Below are 18,525 nucleotides of genomic sequence, written 5' to 3' on the forward strand. Positions count from 1 at the left end.
AATTCAGTGCTGGGTTTCAGGTTGTTCAGATGCGTTGGTTTCATTGTCAGAATCTTTTCTGCTCAGCAATAAATGGGTAAATCTTTTATATCGTAATCAAAGGCAGATGTATGCTGATGTCCCAGTTCAGATAGTATTGTGGCTACTGCAACCCCTAGGCTGCAGTGAATAGTATGTGGACGATTCATGGAGCAGGTGTTGTCTGATAAAAATCCAGATTAGACTTTTGTTTCTGGGGTAAAAAGAAGGTAAAAAGAAATTGAATTTCTTGGCAATAATTTCATGGTTCAGACTTTTAAGGGCTAAACGGCATTAGCTGTTTAAGGAACAGTTTTTTCTCTTGGTGTAGCCCTTTACAAATTGAGATGGGGAAATTTTATTTCAGAGAAATGAAATAAAAAATGCATTTGTATTATCAGATTATTATTAATTTAGCCATTGTGCGTGTTTACTTACAGATGCTTTTATTCTGAAAAGCAGTTTCTAAAACCCACCCACGTGTTTATCCCACACCACTTTGAGCTTACATAACCCTGAGACAGAACCACACAAACAAATGAAAAAAGTCTCCAATAGTAAAAAAAACTTCTGATCAAACAAATCAAGCTGATTAACAATAACAAATCAGAAGACTGAATGAGAATGTTGGAACCAACTATTATATGCTTCTTTGCATCATTGTGTAGGTTTGTAATTTCATGCATTGTGTTTCAATAAATTATATATATATAATGATTTTAATCCATTGTATGTAACTTATATAATATCAAATTTGGCACAAACAAAATTAACAAAAAAAGGAGAGAAGGGAGAAACAATGGCAGCCAAGGTTTAATATGCATCATCAGAAGGACAACTTATTATCTGTAACAGTTTCATTAATGATCCGAACCCTCTGATTTGTGAGCCAGCAAACACAACCTTATTGTCATAATGTGTTTGTGTTAACTTGTTTTTCAGGATGACCATATGCACGGGTTTACATGCTTGGTGGCATAAGAAGTTTGAGTGAACCAAAGTGTATCCAACTGAAGTTAGGTGCCCTACATGATGTGTAATGCTGTGGTTTATATTTAGAGACAGCTGTAGAAGATAAGAATGCTTATTTCAGCAGTTGTAGATGTGGGGCTGTGAAACTACGATGTCGTTACTAGGCAGATACAAGCCCCTGTGATTATACTCAACAAAGCATTACTAAGGTTGTTTTGCTTGAAATTTTCCACTAAATATCTGCCTCAAAAGTCACACGTGCACTTTCGTTGAGTAAACTCAGTATATTACAAGCTTGATTATTGGCTCTTTGGCATGAGGAATGCTAAATTAAGTGAAAGGTGGATTCATAGTGAAAAATTCTATCTTCATATAGGCTAACAACAAGCTTTCTTTTGTGGTGTAACAGCTTCAACAGCAAAACCCGGGTGTAGTTTGAGGTGTATACACAGTGAAGTACATAACCATCAAAGTGTGAGGTTTTGTGTTTGAAGGCTCCATGAATGACATTTTAAAAATGTTGGCTGTACTGAAAATAGTCAGACCCCATGACTAATAGATATCTGTTGAGGAAATATTTCCTTGTCATGTTTAGGTGAAGAATCGGGCACGATTGATCCTTTGATCTTGCTTGATGTTTCACAGAGGAGAACCAGTTCTCAGGTTTAAACCACATCCAGGTTCCTGCCTCCCTCCTTCCCCCTGCAGCAAGCTTTCATCAAACCACTGAGACTAGCACGCTAACTGAAACCACATTAAAGCAATTAGAAGTCTTATCAGAAATGCTACACTTAATGACCAAACCAAACAAAAACCCTGAAAGACTCAAAGCAAACATTGTGGACTGAACCCCATCCGCTGTATCTGTAAATCTATCTCTTTCTGAGCTCCAGCCAAACTAAATAGAGATCCTGAGACGAGGACACAAGAGCAGACACACATGCAGACGTATGGGCACGGACACACTCGCGCTCGGATCTGGTCTTCTCTGTTGCTCGCTGAACGATGTCCTGTGGGATGCGGAGAAGGCAGAGCGGGGCTTGAGCTCCTCCGCTGCTCCTTTGTTTACACTGATGGTTTCCAGATGCTAGGTAGTGATCGGAGCGCTACGGAACGCTGGGGAGCAGCCCAGCAGTTTAGGGTCTGTGCCAACAAGCTGGGATTAAGGCAGCTTTAACTTTGATACTTGAAAAAAAATCACAGCTTTGTTTTGTAATAATTTTGCAATTGTTTCCAATGAATGACAGAGTTTTTCTTATAAAATTTAATTATAAATTATTATAAATTATTCCTTTGCATGTGGCAGTCATAAATGTACATGCTGTTGTCTTCACTGAATTGGAGGGGGGGGGGGACATGCAACATACAATGACGTCTTAGGTCATTAAGTGTAATTATTAGTCACAATATGTACACTTGGATTAATTGCATCTGACTGTAATTAACATATTTGTTTTACTCGGTAATTTGACTGCATGTTTCTTTAAACAGGCTCCAGCCAGGCGTTTCTTCTGATGCTGATTGCAAAGAGAGATTTTGCACCCTATAATTTTCCTCTACTTGTTTTTCTGGGGCAGCCTGAGTATATTGTCTGTATTCTATGTTGCCTTATTCGGGGAGGGGGGGGATTGTTTTCATAAACAGAGGTGCATTGTGCCCGAGGGAGGGCAAATTTATCACTTAAACACCTGTTCCTCCCGTCACTTTGAGCCACTTTTCCTTACAGGCATTATAAAGAGACAGCTGCACCAGCAAAGGAGCGAGAGAGAGGTGAGAAAGATTGCAAGGGGGGGGGGGGAGAAAGAGAGAGAGAGAGGGAGAGATGCACGGAAAACAGTGGCTGTATTTAGAGCTTGTAGTGCATGGTGGGATTGATAAACAGTTCCCATAATGCACCTGACTGAGGTTCTGGCATGAAGTCGTGGCTGTTTAGTCCAGCAGCGGAAACAGCCAATAAAAAAATGCTTGTTCTGTGTGCAGTGGGACACAGCTGAGGTGGGGACAGTGTCATTCTTGTGAGAGTCTTGGAGCAGTGGCCATCTGCACGCCCTCACTTGGCTCTGAGTTCTGACTGACATGGTGACGACTGCATCCTCAGATCTTTATTCTTTAGTTGCTGTGATGTTAAACAATGCGGGTAGTGATGGTGGAAGCAGATGAAATGGTTTAACTAAGACATGGGGAAGTGAGACGAGTCAAAGAGTGCCGCTCTGATTTCCTTCTTTGTTTTTCTAGGTACATGTGGATAGAAATACCACTTAAGAAAATGCAGCGTGTGAAAGTATGAAGCTTTAACTGAATAGTTTCCATGTTTCACATATGACTTGCTTTGATGTGGTCAGCCCAAACCCAATGGCGCAAAAACACTGTTTTGTCAGAATTATTTTCATCCGAGGAACCCGACAAATGTTTTTCTTTTCTTCCTCTTCTGGTGTGGTTTTTACAAACAACCTTAGGCTCTTCCTTTTAAATGTGAAAGGGAAGCTTATGTTATGAATCACTGACCTGTCTGCATCTCGGGGATCATTTTAACTTTGTGGTGTGTTAATGGTATCATCAAATCATACCAAAGAATCTCACACAATGAACTTCCTTGTAAGGGAGAAACTTAGCTTTGTTTGTTTGCTTCTATGTTTTAAGATTTATGTTAGATAATCATTACCTATTAAAACAATAGCTGATAACTTGAGATGCACCAACTGTGAAATTACAGTACTGTGCAAAATTCTTTAGACTCATTTCTTTATATTTTGCTTGGAAAGTTAAAAACAGGCGGAGCAGTTGATTGAAACATGTGCAGACATAAGTGTAAATACAGTATATTAAACAATCTTCTCCTTCTGGAGAAGGAAGCAAAATATAAAGAAATAAGGGGTCACTTGTCACAGTTGCACTGTATTTGCTGTATTACTGAAAACGAAGTGCATTTGAGCAGATCTAAATTCAGAAATAGAGTTCTTACACATTTTTCCAAATTTGTTTTCTCAACTAAATCTCCTTCACCGAAGCCTGACTGATATATCAGTGAGGCCAATATATCAGCTGATATTAGCTATTTAACCCTCCTGCCATCCTTTAAAAAACTCACACCCATCACCCTAGGGACCATTCTCAGCCACGCCATAAAAAGACCATATATCCATATTTTATTCCACTTTAAATTAGCCAACCTTGTAAAACTACTTCTCCCTGAAATATTCATGTAAAGTTTTAATTATATTTTCGTTGTTTTAACCCTTCAAATCCCAGTGTTATTACATGAGCGCCCTGTGTTATAAGCCCCAAAAACCAAAAAACGAAACTAAATATTTCCACAAAAAACCAGTTGAAGTAATATGTGATTGTCATTATAAGTAGGCCTTTAGATGGACCAAAGATTGGCACCAACATACATTTTGACCTGCCATTATTTTTTTTGCATTTTTTTTGCAATTTAAAAATTAAAACTTCAAGGCCCTGAGTCTTCATTGACATCCAAGAAAAGAAGAAAAAATAAAATCATATGATGATAATTTGGGGTTGAAAAATAGCGTTTATAATGGAAGTCAATGGGCAGAAAATGGTCCCCAGGGTGATGGGTGTGGGGATTTCTGCTGCTCAGCCATTTTAGGCTGATTTAAGGAATTCACACTGGAATATTAACATTGACAGGTAAAAACTATCCTGTGGCAAGTTTGGTTATATTCCACTGAACACAGTGGAAATGGCAGCCATTTAACACATAGCAGTGGCACAAAAAGGTCCCAAGAAGGCAGGAAGGTTAACAATATATTAGTATTGAGATTTATGACGACTGATAAATATAAATTTAAGAAGTAAAGAAGAGATAGAAGAAACACCCTTTAACCATGTTACAAATATTGATGTTGCGTAGTTTGTCCACCAGGGGGCACTCTGCAACGTCCTTCTTGGGAACACGTGTTTGGAACGCCACTCGACTCAACTCAGGTTTTAGGGTTTACTTTTTTAGTACCTGCTCTATCGGGGTTCCAAGCGAGCCGAGTCTCTGTTTTGTTGTTTGTGTCGCGTAAAAATGACGTCACTGGACCTTCAGCTGGGTTGCCATAACAACCCCAAGCACATTGAGGGGGTACTCAAATTTAATGGAAAATGACCAAAAGTGAGTAGAGTCAAGATGACCTGAGTCGATCCGAGAAGCTACTAGTGGAAGCGAGGCTAAATACAACAACCACATCTGAGAATAAACAAGTCATTCTGGATATAAAACAAGATTACTTTTAAATTGGATTGCCTTGTCATAGTAAGGACTCATAGTTTGCTACTTATAACAAATATTTGGGATGTCAGTTTCTGTTTTGTGCGTCTGGAAAAAAAATATCGGCCCATATGTAGGCTTTTTAATGCACTAAATATCGGTATCGGTCACAGTAGAATCTGTCAGTCGCTGAAGTAAAGAACAAACTTTAAGTCTTGTTCACATATAAAGGAATTTGTTCGTTGTCACCTATCACTTTTTACAAACAATAACAACACTGGTTGTTATTTCAGGTTATGGCTGTTTTGTAACCTTCTTTCATACTTCCCACCCTGCCATATGTCGTACAGCAGTATTTTGTGCTCTTCAGTATCTCAGCTCAGTTGAAACTAGTTTAACTCAGTGCTCTTTTTGCTTTGCTTTAATGAATATTTCACCTGCCATTCAAACTGCTGAATTTTGATATTTTGTGGTCTCTCGTTGCTCGCTGCTATAGTTTCTTACTGTCTAGTTAAGCCGTTGTCTGCGGACTGATAATATAGGAAATCCAACTCAAGGTTAATGTCTCCTCCAATATGTTGAGAAAGTACGAAATCGCCACAACCTTGAAAGGAGACGTCTTTAGCATGATTCCTTTTTATGTTTGGTTTGGGAAGGACGTCTAATATTAAGTCTGGTGTCTGTCCACTCCCCATTGCTCTCAGCAAGGAATGTAAGATCAACACGAATGCAAGGTCAACTTTAGGCTTCAGACGGTGGTCAGGACCACATTTTTCCAGCGGTCAGTAATATAAGACATCTTTTAGAGATTTACAATGGATCAGAATTTCAGGATGGTTTTGTGGCACAATGGTATTCAAACTGCAATTTCAGAGTCAGATGCCTGGGCTGCATACCTCTCTCCATTTCACAGTATTACCTGATTTACCCAGAAATTTTAAGACGTCTCATTAAATGTAGTCTAGACTGTGATTTCTTACTTAAAAACACCTCTTAAAATGCAGCAATCTGCCAGTAATTGTGCATCAGATCCATAATATTGTTCTCTCTGTTCAACTAACGCGTGTGGAAGTGGCAGAACATTGGCGCAGCGGTTAGCACTGTCACCTCTCAGCAACAGGGTTTGAACCACCTGACCTTTCAGTGTGGAGTCTGGATATTCTTGCATGTGTCTGCGTGTCCTCCCGTATTCTACATCCATGCATGTTAGGTTAATTAGACACTATAAATTGGCCTAAGCTGTGTTAGCCCTGTGAGGGACCTATGTCTTCTACCGGTAGTATAGGCTTTACCCTCCACGCCCCCAAATTGGATATGTGTTTAACAAAATGAATGTACGTGTCTTTAAAAATCATAAAATCAGCTCCCCCCTGAGAATTCTCTCTGCATTTCTCCACATGATAACAAGTCGAGTCCACCATAGTTTTGGCCAGCACTGCAGTGGTTAGTTAACGCCGTTTTGTTCCCCCCATCTCTCTCTCGCCCTCTCTCAGTCACTGAAATGTATGGCCTAATTGAAAGCAGAGGAGCAATTTTACGACAGCCCTCAGTGTTTCTCATGTTGCCCTTGCGGAGACCATCTGCTTTGGATTTAGATTTCCACCCTCCTTCTCCTCCTCCGCTCCTTCTCTCAGTTTTTTCTTCCGTTTTTCCACCCTCCTTTGAGGGACTGAATTGAGGGTCTCTCCAAAAAATCATGGGGCTTGTGGTTATTTGTCCACTTTCCTTCTTTTCCATCAAGTTTTTTTTTTTTGACCAGCAGGTTTTCAGGAGACAGAGGCCGCTTCGAATTCAACTGTGACGTCAGCTCCAGTGCTGATCTCGGTCTCTTGCGTGCCATTTTTTGTCTCCCTCTTTGTTTTACTGTGTCTTGCACAGCTCTGTTTATTCCATTTAATGCACTTTGTGTGCTCATTAATTCTGTGATATTAGCCAAAGAATGATCTGTGCTCTTGTAGCAGAGCGAAACACTTGAGTGGGAGTAATGCAGGAAACCGAGACTTTCCAGTTACGTCTCGAGAGTGTATGAAAACCTGTGTGTGTGGAATTTGCCGAGAGTGTATGTGTGTCTGTGCCGGGGTGTTAAAGGGAACAAGAAGAGGAAAAAGCATTAAATTAGGGCTTGCTTGTGCCTGTGTGTGGCCATGTTTTGTGTCAGAGAAAGTGGGTATCACGTGTGCATGCTTGGTTTAACAGTTCAATGACCCATAATGTGTATGCGTGTGTGTGTGCGTGTGTGCGTGTGTGTGTGTGTGTGTGTGTGTGTGTGTGTGTGTGTGTGTGTGTGTGTGTGTGTGTGTGTGTGTGTGCTCTGATCTGGACAAGAGGAGGATATGGTAAACTAGCTGTTGTTATGGAGCATCGCTGCCTTGTCTAAGGCCACTGTCTTCCACACACACACACACACACACGCACTGACCCTTATCTCAACACACAGGGCTATAGCCTTGCGGACTTAAACAAACACTAAGTAATATGACAAACACTGCTTGCAGCCTCCTAGCACAGATCCCCACAGGCCCATTTGCCGTTTCAAGCCCTTGTTTCCACTTGACGGACACCTAAAATGCTCTAAATTGGTCAGATATGTCCATTTAGCTTTTAACTTGTCACAAGCTTGAATGGTTTCAACTGTAGAGAGCAACGGAAAACAAAACACATCCTCCTGTGCAGGCTCATCTCCAGAGCGTTGCATGGTGTGATGACGCAATTCCATTAAATTAGTCATTGTATTGTGTCTGCTGTGGACAGTTTGTAAATGTTGTTTTAAAAGATTATTTTCCTGGAAATGAAGCTTAACTAAAACATTTTTGCTCAGTCATTAGTGTTTACATCTGTGAAAACCGATGTAAATAGAAGGACAGGTCCTGTATGTATGGAAGAAACACAGCGCCTAATTCATTAATTAAACTCGTTCTTCGTCTAAGACCACCATGAGAGGCGGGCGAGTTACAATGGGCTGACAGCAGCTGACCACAATGTGAGTAATACTCAGATTTATGACTTCAAATGTCCAAATAAATTCTACAGTACTTTGCAGTTGCACAAAACTGAATTTCAGACTGTGTGGAAGGCAGATGTGATGAGAAATTGGTTCATTCACTGCTTTTTCACTCACTTTTTGCTCTTTTATCAACTTGATGTCCATATTGTTGGACAGACGCAAGTTTCTTTGGTCATTTATTTGTGTGTAATTAATTTTCTAATGAGAGGCTGAAAGGCAGAAGAAAACAAAAGCACTGAGATTTGAAGGACAGAGCTGATTGGTTTGCAGAAGGAATTGATGTGAAAATGATTGGACCAGAGTATTGACTGCAGAATTAAGTTTGACAGTGTGGGCAAGTGGAAGTCATGTAAAGAATAGGCTTCATCATATACAAAACAAAAACAATTTTTTTCATTGCAAAGTATTATTTTTGTAAATGATGACTAAACTCTGGAAGTCACAGCATCTACTCTGTCACTGGAAATAGGTACAGAATATGAACTGAAAATGAGCTGCTATACACTTGCCTTCACCTACCAAACAAAATGTTAGCATGTGGCTTTGAGTGTGCATGCGACTATTTGCCTTCGCCGTTGTGCACGTGATGCACATGCATGAGAATGCTGATAAATTGGCTAATTCTTGACTGACTGATCCATCAGTGCATCGATTTTATTGTACACAGGTCCAAAACTAATAATTTTATTACTGATTTTTATTCATATTAATTAGGGCTGTGCGAAATGACCAAAATCTCAGATCCCCGATATAAGACATTTATCATCCTGACAACGATATAAATCCCAAAAATGTAATATTTTCTGTAAATTCTGTGAATCTCGGGCAAGTCGACTTGCTTGAACTTTTTCCAGCTGGGCGTCCTGCACCTGGAGTCGACTGTTTTAACCGATGCATGAAACTATATTTTTAGCCATAGGTTGTAACGGCCGCCGTTTTCTTTGTATTTATTACACGGCGTGCTGTGGGGAAAAGCCTGTTCTAACGTTTGAGTTTAAAGTTTATTTTTTAGCACCTAACGGCTCGTTTTTGATTCTCATCCGTAAGCACTCTGCATACTTTTTCGCGTGATTCAGTTTATTTTGAAAAGTCTCAACAGGATCTTGAGCTTTATTGTGAAAGGTTTACTTGGAAAACAAACAAGCGGGCAGCGGAGCCACGCGATGGTTTTACCGTCATTGTTGCCAACGTAAAAACAGGCGCTTGTCCGTCCATAGTGTGGTTATATATAAGAGAACGAGAGAACTTATTAATAAAGCCACTACAGTAACCATCAAAACGATGAAATTTTTTTTGCTGTAAACTGTTTATTTTACGACACCACGAAACAAACGATAGCGTAAAATGAAACGATAGACATTTTTATATCGTCATCCGATATATATATCGAACAGCCTTAATATTAATTAAATACTATTTTATTTAACCTAAAAAATGTAATATATTCAAAACAAACTTTATTTATCAGGGACTTGTTAATATTGAACAAAAATTGCGATATCATACCTTTTAAAAAAAAATCAGTCTGTATTGATATATATATATGATATAAATCAAATCACTATTTCTGTCAAGCTTAAAGATTCATTTTTTTCTCCTAAGTGAAGGCTTAAGGTTAATTTTTATTTAAATAATATTTATTTTCAGTGTGCATACTGTAGAGCATTACACAACAGTGTTTTATAGACATTACAGAGACATTAGCGATTAGCACTGTAACCTCACAGCCCTGAGTTTGACTCCATCACCTGGCCTACCGCTATAATCTTATAATTTTTTTGTATGGATAGATTTTTTTGGAAACAATCCCACAAATAGACAAAAATACGTAGGTATTACCTGCCTTTGTGTGGACATGCTTCCAACATCATTTACAGTGCATGCTTTGCTGCTTCTTTGTCTGTTTTTAAATAACCAAAATATGTCCACACCACCAAATTCCTCAGACCCTTCTTTTCAGCAGTGTCCTTGTCTTTTGAGCTGTTGTGTTCAGTAAGTTTTTCTTAACATTTTCTGTTGTTTGCCTTTTATAACACTCACACACACCTAACCTACTGGTGTGCATGGCTGAAGTAGCCCAACCATTAGCACATATGCTGTTCCCCCTTGACAGGATGCCAGTACTTCACAGGACAAACACCTCCGGCCTGTTTAGGACAAAGCTAACAAGTACGTTTTTGGTCTGTTGGAAGAAAAACACACAGGCACAGAGAGAACAAGCATACTCTGCACAGAAAGGACCTCAGGCGACCATTAGATTCAAAGAAGAATCCATTGAGATGATGCGTGGCGCTTGCTATCAGCAAACACAGATCTTCAGATCTTGATTTTGTAGAGACAAAAATGAAATTGATATAAAATGATTGTCAACAAATGAATGTAATTATTATTTGGTTTCTATATTCTATGTGCATAATACAAGCATCTACACAATGATTGCGAAAAGAGTTTGAGCTAATCTGAGATGGCTCAGCTGCAGACAGAGAGCGCGATGTGCAGCCAAAGGTCAAAGCCGGGCCCTGGAAGCAGCATGGAGCAAGAGAGGAATGGTCATGAGGAGGATGAGTGCTGTTTCTGTCCTGCTGAGATCTGGCTACAGTGTTAGTGAGAATTTCTTTTTCTAACAAACAGCTGCACGAGGAAATTACCGCTGATTATGTTCAGATTTCTAAATAAATCTGAATAACAAGGGGGTAAGGTAGAACCTCCTTGGCAGTACACCTGGTACACTGATGATTTTGTTTTTAAACTCAGAATAGTCAGTCGTATTTTGTTGCGTGGGATAATGGTCAATCTTGCCACAGCTGGTTCTTGTACTTTAAAATTAATTTTTAGAGTAACAATGGCAGCCTGTTTATAGCTGGATTATATAACAGCTAGCTCATTTGGAGGAGTGTTCAAACAAAATGTTGCCATGGCATTGTCTCCAAGATTGCCCATCGATTGCATCAAGACAACGCTGTCACTGTATAGCGAGTGGTGTGGTGGGAGCCAGCAGAAGTCAGATTTTCCAGCTTGCATGCTGTCACAGTGGGAGATGCAAAGCTGACAGTGGCTTTGAGGTCATGCTGTTGAGGGGCCCGATTGAAGCACAGCCGCCATTACTTAGTATTGGCTTGCTGCTGCTGATGCAAAGTGCTGACGTCTGTTTGGAGAAGCCACATGCTCCTGATTAAAGTTCTTATTACTCATACATGGGCTAGGACAAAATAAGTGAAAACCAGGAATACTGATTGTACCCCCTCCTCCTCTCATTCTTGGTACCCCTTACCCCCCTTACCATCTATTCCAGAATCTGCAAGCAATGTCTAAGTTATGATGAAAACAATCTGCAGTCGCAGGGACTCAAGAGTGGACTGGACAGGTCTGATTTCAAGTAAAAGGCGCAGCATTTCCTAACTTCCTGGAAAGCTGCCAGCAGTTTCATGCTTTGCGTGAGGCTCACTTCTGCCTGTTGGATCAGACTTTCATGAAAAAACATATTTTTTAGGTTTTAAATAAAATAAAGGACTTCCTTGGTATTCTATTTACAGTGTTTACTTCCCAAAATGAAGATATTTGTTTACCCAGATAGCCCACTCCCAGCCTGATGATGACTATCACTTGTTCTGGGATGAGTCTTCATTTTTATTTCAGTAATGGAGCTTTAAATTGATTATGACAAGTTCTGACAAAGTTACTAATCAGCATACATGTGGGTTTCTTCTGGCAAATGTCTCGCAGTCATTGCAGACATGCTTCTAGAGGAAAAATTTGTCTGTTTTCCCATTGCTGCTATAGTGGCTTAAATAAAGTTGCCAACATGAAGTCATAGAGGCGGCTCCCCGAGAAAGAACTGCCCTCGGGCTTGCGCTTTTTCATGGCTGACTGACTGTTCGTAATCATCTCCCTCACGAGAATCGTTGGGAGTAATTTAACACAGATGTAATGAAAGTTAATGTCAATTACAAGACCGCAAACTGTGCCAAAACTGTTTGTAGGAGTGTCCTGTCTGATGAAGGTGAAAATATTTTAGCACAACAAGGATGGACACACCCTGCTGTCATCTCACCATCTCTTATTATCTGTCCATCTTCTGGACTGAAAGAAAAAAAACCTGCATTTCTATTTCATATAAATTTTTAACTACATAAAGATATGGACTGTATATTAAAGATGAGCAACGTAAACCTGCAATATATCTAATGCACAGCAGGGGGCTACTCTTATGGTTGCAAAGAAGTCCAGCTGTGCAGAGAGCATAACCCTACTTGTAACTTGAATTATCTCCTCAGTAAACACTTGAACAAATTTATGGTCGTTGCTGCTTTCAAGTTCTATTACACGCAAGAAGATGTTTGTTTAGTTTACCTACAGATAGGGCTGCCACGATTTGTCGACTAGTCACGATTACGTCGACTATCAAAATCGTCGACGACTGATTTAATAGTCGACGTGTCGTTTGAAGCTTTGTAAGATCGCAAAAGACGCAGGAATAATAGCAGGATTTAAGAGTGTAATAACGGACTGAAACAGAAGATGGCAGCACAGCATGTACAAGGATGCCAGCTGCCGTTAAACCCCGAAGAAGAAGAAGCAGCTGTGTCCCAGAATTCATAGCGCGGCCCAGCTTAGTTTCCAACAATGGCGGTAGCTAGTTAGTTTTAATATTACTCTTATTATTCTTTCTGGGTCACAAAATAAACGTTTAACATATTTTCAGGCGAGAATGTAGCTGTGTAAACCTCAAATATCGGCTCAGTTTATCAGGACACCACATATTTTCAAAAGCGCTCCGACGTTTTCGGAGACGTCTGTTACCCACTAGCTCGATAGCTAGCCGGGGGCTAGGTCACTAGCGCCGTGAGAACACCGGACTCCCGGCAAATTGTTTTCAAACCCACCGCCGTCTTTCGCAACTCAGGTTAAATATATATGAGTCACTTAGATAAATTAAAAATGTTGTTGTTTGGCTTTTTTTTTTTTTTTTTTGTATTTTATTTGTTCCTGAGTAAATCGGTTTGGCTGAGATTAAAGTTATAGTTTTTACACAGCTGAATAAACGTCAAGCAGACAGCTGATTATCAGAAGTGTGAGATGCTGGAGAATATACTCCGGTGTCCTGTTATATTTTAGATAGCAAGGAGTTTATTAAACTTTACCGAAACAATCTGCAAATTTCATTAAAATTGAATAAACTATCATCTTGTCTTTATTTTTAGTTAGCACCTTAAAAGCTTAAAGCTGTAAGCTAATGGTAGTTATATAAGAGCAGATGCTGCTGGTGCAATAAGCTGTAGTTTTACGTCCAGTGATGGTTGCTGCATTTTATTTTTGAAGGACTTTTTGTTTATTTTGGATGATGATGATGATCTGATTAGTCGACTAATCGCATAAATAATCGGTGACTAGTCGACTATCAAAATAATCGTTTGTGGCAGCCCTACCTACAGAGTATGAAAAAAAAAAGTAATGCAGTGTGCAAAAACCTGGCTAAAGTCCAGTTTCTTTTTCTTTTTTGCCACTTATTTTATCTGTCTTTGCTTATTTTCTATGAATTTTTAACTTGAAGATGCCAATAATTCTTTGAATTATTGTGGTTTAGCAACCACGATCAAACCACTGATTGATGACAATCCACACAGAGTGGAAAGCTCGCCAGTATCACTGAGGCCTTTTGTTTTGGTTCGTAAACATATTTTTTCCCACAAGTGTTTCCACTTCTTTGTGCATTTCCTGTTCGGATAGTTTCATAAAACTCCAGGAATTTGCTGACATTAGTGAGTCCTCATCTTCATGCTACGATTACTATTCCTTATATTGAGAAGATGATTGTTATTCTCTCAGGTTAGGTGTGCACGTCAGGTTACGCCAAAAGTTGTTGCGTTTACGACGCTGACGCATAAATCCCCTTTAACGAGGTACGTTTCACTGGCTGACTGACCGGGTCACACCCCTCTGCATGCGTAGCTGCGCTGTGCTGGCGTTTTCCCCTCACAGCTGAGAGATTTGCTGGATTAGGCTCTGGGGAAAATAATGTGATTATTCTCATCAGAAACTGTTTAATAAACTATATTTTTCAGACATAGTTTTAAAACACAGTGTCATTGGTTGGATGCTGTTGTGTGTGTTATATTTGGATGGCTTTTCCTGTGCTGCGTTACAAATAAAGGGTTTGGTACCATGTCACTGACAGGTCGATACCAGTCAGATCTACCCCTCCTTCTCTTCTGGCTTCAGAATGAGGCTTTAAATATATGCAGTCTATAGCTTCCACATGTGCAAGCATCTTATTCACTTTGTTCTTTACAGGCCAGACCCAAAGGTGAAGGACTGACACCCTACCAAGGGAAGAAGAGATGCTTTGGAGAGTACAAGTGCCCTAAGTGTAAGAGGAAGTGGATGAGTGGCAACTCCTGGGCTAACATGGGACAAGAATGTATCAAATGCCACATCAACGTTTATCCACACAAACAGGTATGTAAGCCTGCATCACAGCACTCATGTCCTGAGAATTTGCAGTTGAGTTAAAAAAAAATTGCTCATAGACATCAGGCTTTGGTTTCCGTGTTGTTTTGATGATATTCCAGATGGCCTCATTACAGTAAAATAAAAATCCCACCACTAATAATTGCTTTGGTAATAAACCAGCATTGACGAAACTAATGAAATTTCCTGACTGATAAAAGTTTGGAATTATACACTGAATGCCATCAAATGCTAAAGCAAATATTTCTGTATTAATGGGTCTCAGACATAAACTAACTCAGAGGGAAGTCAGACTTCCAGCTGCAGAAATCTGTCTCACATTTAATAATAAGAAGGGAAAGCACATAAAGCAGGATTCTCTGGAGTCATTTTTCAAACAACACTCGAAGAGAAATCTGTTCAACTTAACCTCAAATAATCCTGGTAAGCAGCTGGGTACGGAGCTGGAGAAAGAATCGTGTCAGTTTTATATTTATCCTCAACACTTCATCTTTTGATATGTATGCTTTTTCACATTCTTCCAATTCCACTTCCTGAAATAAAATTAGGATCGTTGCCGGCTTGAGGCCTGCTCATTCTCAGAATACCACAACTGTCCACGCTTTGCTCTGTTAACACGTGAAATGAAGCAGGAAAGGGACATTTTGTACATCTGTCGAGCATTAACGCCATTCGGAGCCTGAAATTTTATGCATAATTTATTAGAAATCTCTGAGATCTTACCCAAACAGCTTACCTGTAGTCATAACCACAGATAGAAGTCTGCACACACTTTGCAAGAGTTCAAATATGTCTTGGTAAAACCTGCTTTGTTCCCGAAACTGGTGAGAAACCCTCACTCTGCTTTGAGTCTTGTGGCAAAGCTGCACACAGACAAGCAAATTCTCTGCATTTGCAGTGTCACCCACTTAACATACCCCCCTCCCCTTTCCAACCCGGTCAGCAGTTGAAACAGACCACTAACCTCGGTGTCCTTGAGTATCAAAGAGCTCAGCACAGCTCCTTCTCAGGCTGCGGATTCCCATAAATGAAAAGAATATGGATTTTCCAAACACATCCTCGAGTGTTCAAAATTTGGTCCTCTTTAACGTCATACAGACATGAACTTTCGACCCTTTTGATCGAGATTTTAATTTGTACCCTTTTAGATGTCAAACTCAAGTTTTTTGTCACCCTCGCTTTACACAAAACAGTCTCTCTCAGTCCGTCTCTTCTCTTGTAGCTGCAATAAAGCCAGTCAAAGCAATTAAACGTGTAAGTCATCAGCTATTGAAGTTAGGTTACTTTAATTATTCTTAAACTGAAGTGTTAAGCAGTTATTTTATATTTTGTATTGCACATTTCTAGGAGAAAAACTTGCCTAGAGTACTTTCCTGTTTTTCTGTTTTATCTGTTCCAATAAAGTCACACTTCAAATTTGGAAGTTTGTTATCAGTGACAGTAGGTCATTGGAAAAGGACAGAAAATGACCTTCGTTTATTTGTAAATGTTGCTGCCTCTAGCATTTTAAATTCTCTTGATATATTGTGATATAATTTTGAGGTTTTATTACCCACCACTTTTGGTCACGCCTAATCATAGCATCTTCAGTTCAGCCATCTTTCTTTTTTTCTTTTTGTCAGCACCACTGGCTCCAAACTCATACATCAGCAGGAGTCACTACTGTCTTGTAAACCTTCCCTTTCACTGTTAATGCTGCCTGTCTGTCACAAATCACTCCTGACACTCGTCTCCACCCACTTCACGCCACCTGCATTCCCTTCCTCACCATTCTGTGTACAGAATTTGCAGAATGCAGAATTTGGCTTGGTTTCCCCCCTCGGATCATTTACCGCTTAGATTCAGAGAAATAATCTGCCGTTATCCTTTAATTACATATTATGTTTAACTGACCAGTATTTCTGGGGCCGACTAGCAAAGGCAGCAAGGTTTTCACATCTAGTCAACTAGTCACGCATATCCTTAGTACATTTTGCAACATCTAGTGTTTTACATGCGCTGCTGTCATCCTAGATAGAAGATAGGGAGCTAACAGCTAGTACAAACTGCAGTACTTAACCGCTTTTCCACTAGTACCTACTCTAATCTACTCAACTCAGCTCTACTTGGTTTCAGTTGTTTTGAATTACAATTGAGCACCACCTCAGTGTGGGTGGAATCGTTATAGCAAGGTGGCCCAAAAGTCATGCTGCTCTGATTCTGTCGTCACTCACCAAGCACAAAAATCTGCACCTTGTTGTTGGACCATGGTGTTACTTTGTGCGTAGCCATTTTCCTCTCGGTGCTGGGTTTCAAAAATGGCTGATTTGATTCTTTTGAAGGAGTTGCTCTCGTGACCCATCCACTGACATACAGTCGGTTGATGTTGCATTTTAATCTTGGCAGCTCGCTTGAAACCCCGGCAAAGTAGGTATTAAACACATACCTGGTACCAGGTACTACCACCTAATGGTAAACCCTAAAAACCGAGTTGAGTCGAGCTGCGTTGGTGCTAGTGGAAAGGGGCATTTGAAGGTCTGGGAGTTGCCACTGCGTCAGCAAGCCTCCAGGTCACCTGAAGTTGTGACCATAGACTATATAAATGATAGATTTATGTTCTGGGTCTGAAAAGTGAAGAAAATGTGCAAGTGTTTTAAAGGTGGATTATTTCTAATGGCTAGCAAGAGGTTAGTCCATCTTCTTTTCTACCAAGGCTTACCTTGTGATTGGAAGGTCAGTATCAATTAAGCATGTAATGTCCCTGTCCCACAATCAGATCGTGTCCTTCTTCATCTTGTCTGGGTTCAAAACACCAAGATGGTTAAGGGCAAAATGCTCACGTCGAGCTTTCGCGATCCAACTTCATCTACCAGTGGGTAACACTACGGTGGCAACATGCATTTATTATATGCATGTATGCGCCTCTGTCAGTGCGCCCCAGGGTGGCTGTGGCTACAATGTAGCTTGCCATCACCAGTGTGTGAATGGGTGGATGACTGGATATGTAAAGCGCTTTGGGGTCCTTAGGGACTAGTGAAAGCGCTATATAAATACAGGCCATTTACCATTTACCATATGCAGTGTGTGTATTGAGGTTTCTCACACGACATCACACGAGTTCATCCAATCTGCCATGTTGGATGCGATATGATGCATCAACGGGTTGTTAAGAAAAAATATGTATTCCCTGATGGTTTTGCTAGCAGATTGCCATGTTAGTCTTTAGTTTTTCATGTTTATCTGCAAATGATGCCAACTTTCAAGACAAGTGATAGTAAAATTTGCAAAAAGTGACAGAAACTAGAAATGGAGAACATTTAGCTTTAGAGTAAAAGCTGTGGCTTTTTGATGTTGGTTGCAGTGCTGAAGCACAACTTTTACTTTGAAGGCAAAACTTTTGCCTCCTAAACCTCCAATTTTTTTAGTTCGCTTTTCACGCTTTGGTTTCACTAGTACTCGGAGACTACCTGAGAGACAAGTTAACATTAAATTGTTTGTGGTCACATGTATGCAAAACCACTTTTTTTATATTTACATATAGTAGATGTTTCTTCCTTAAGGTCATTTCACTGGGTGATGCCTGCAGTACAGGGCCTTGAACTCAATTCCCTTTAGCCTCCAAGGGAACACTCTTCCAGCTTTCATCAAGGACCTAATGTCTTTGACAAAGCAATAATACATTTTCAACACTTCCTGGAAGACTCATTAGACTCAAATATCTTCTTGTGGTGACCCATGGTAACCTGGTTTCCTTTAGCTAGACCACTTGGAATAAATAAAGGTTTTGTTCAAAGCTCTAACAAGAAAAAAAAAACAATAGATGAAAAATAAAATTTTCCAGATGGACCGTTAAAATAACCTCCAAGCG

At 39.9% G+C, this 18,525-nt stretch overlaps 1 protein-coding gene across 1 annotated transcript in view; it reads left to right on the forward strand.

Moving 5' to 3' along the window:
- Positions 1-18,525, forward strand: part of zcchc24 (zinc finger, CCHC domain containing 24) — a 41,930-nt gene that overhangs the window by 16,461 nt on the left and 6,944 nt on the right. The window contains exon 3 of the mRNA XM_085427998.1: positions 14,502-14,666. Within this exon, the coding sequence (XP_085284124.1) occupies positions 14,502-14,666 (165 nt within the window). The remainder of the gene's footprint in view (positions 1-14,501; positions 14,667-18,525) is intronic.

The sequence above is a fragment of the Rhamphochromis longiceps genome, linkage group LG13, assembly GCF_057381845.1.
Source record: "Rhamphochromis longiceps isolate RC_006_pf linkage group LG13, R_longiceps_female_GT1.1, whole genome shotgun sequence".
Classification (NCBI taxonomy): domain Eukaryota; kingdom Metazoa; phylum Chordata; class Actinopteri; order Cichliformes; family Cichlidae; genus Rhamphochromis; species Rhamphochromis longiceps.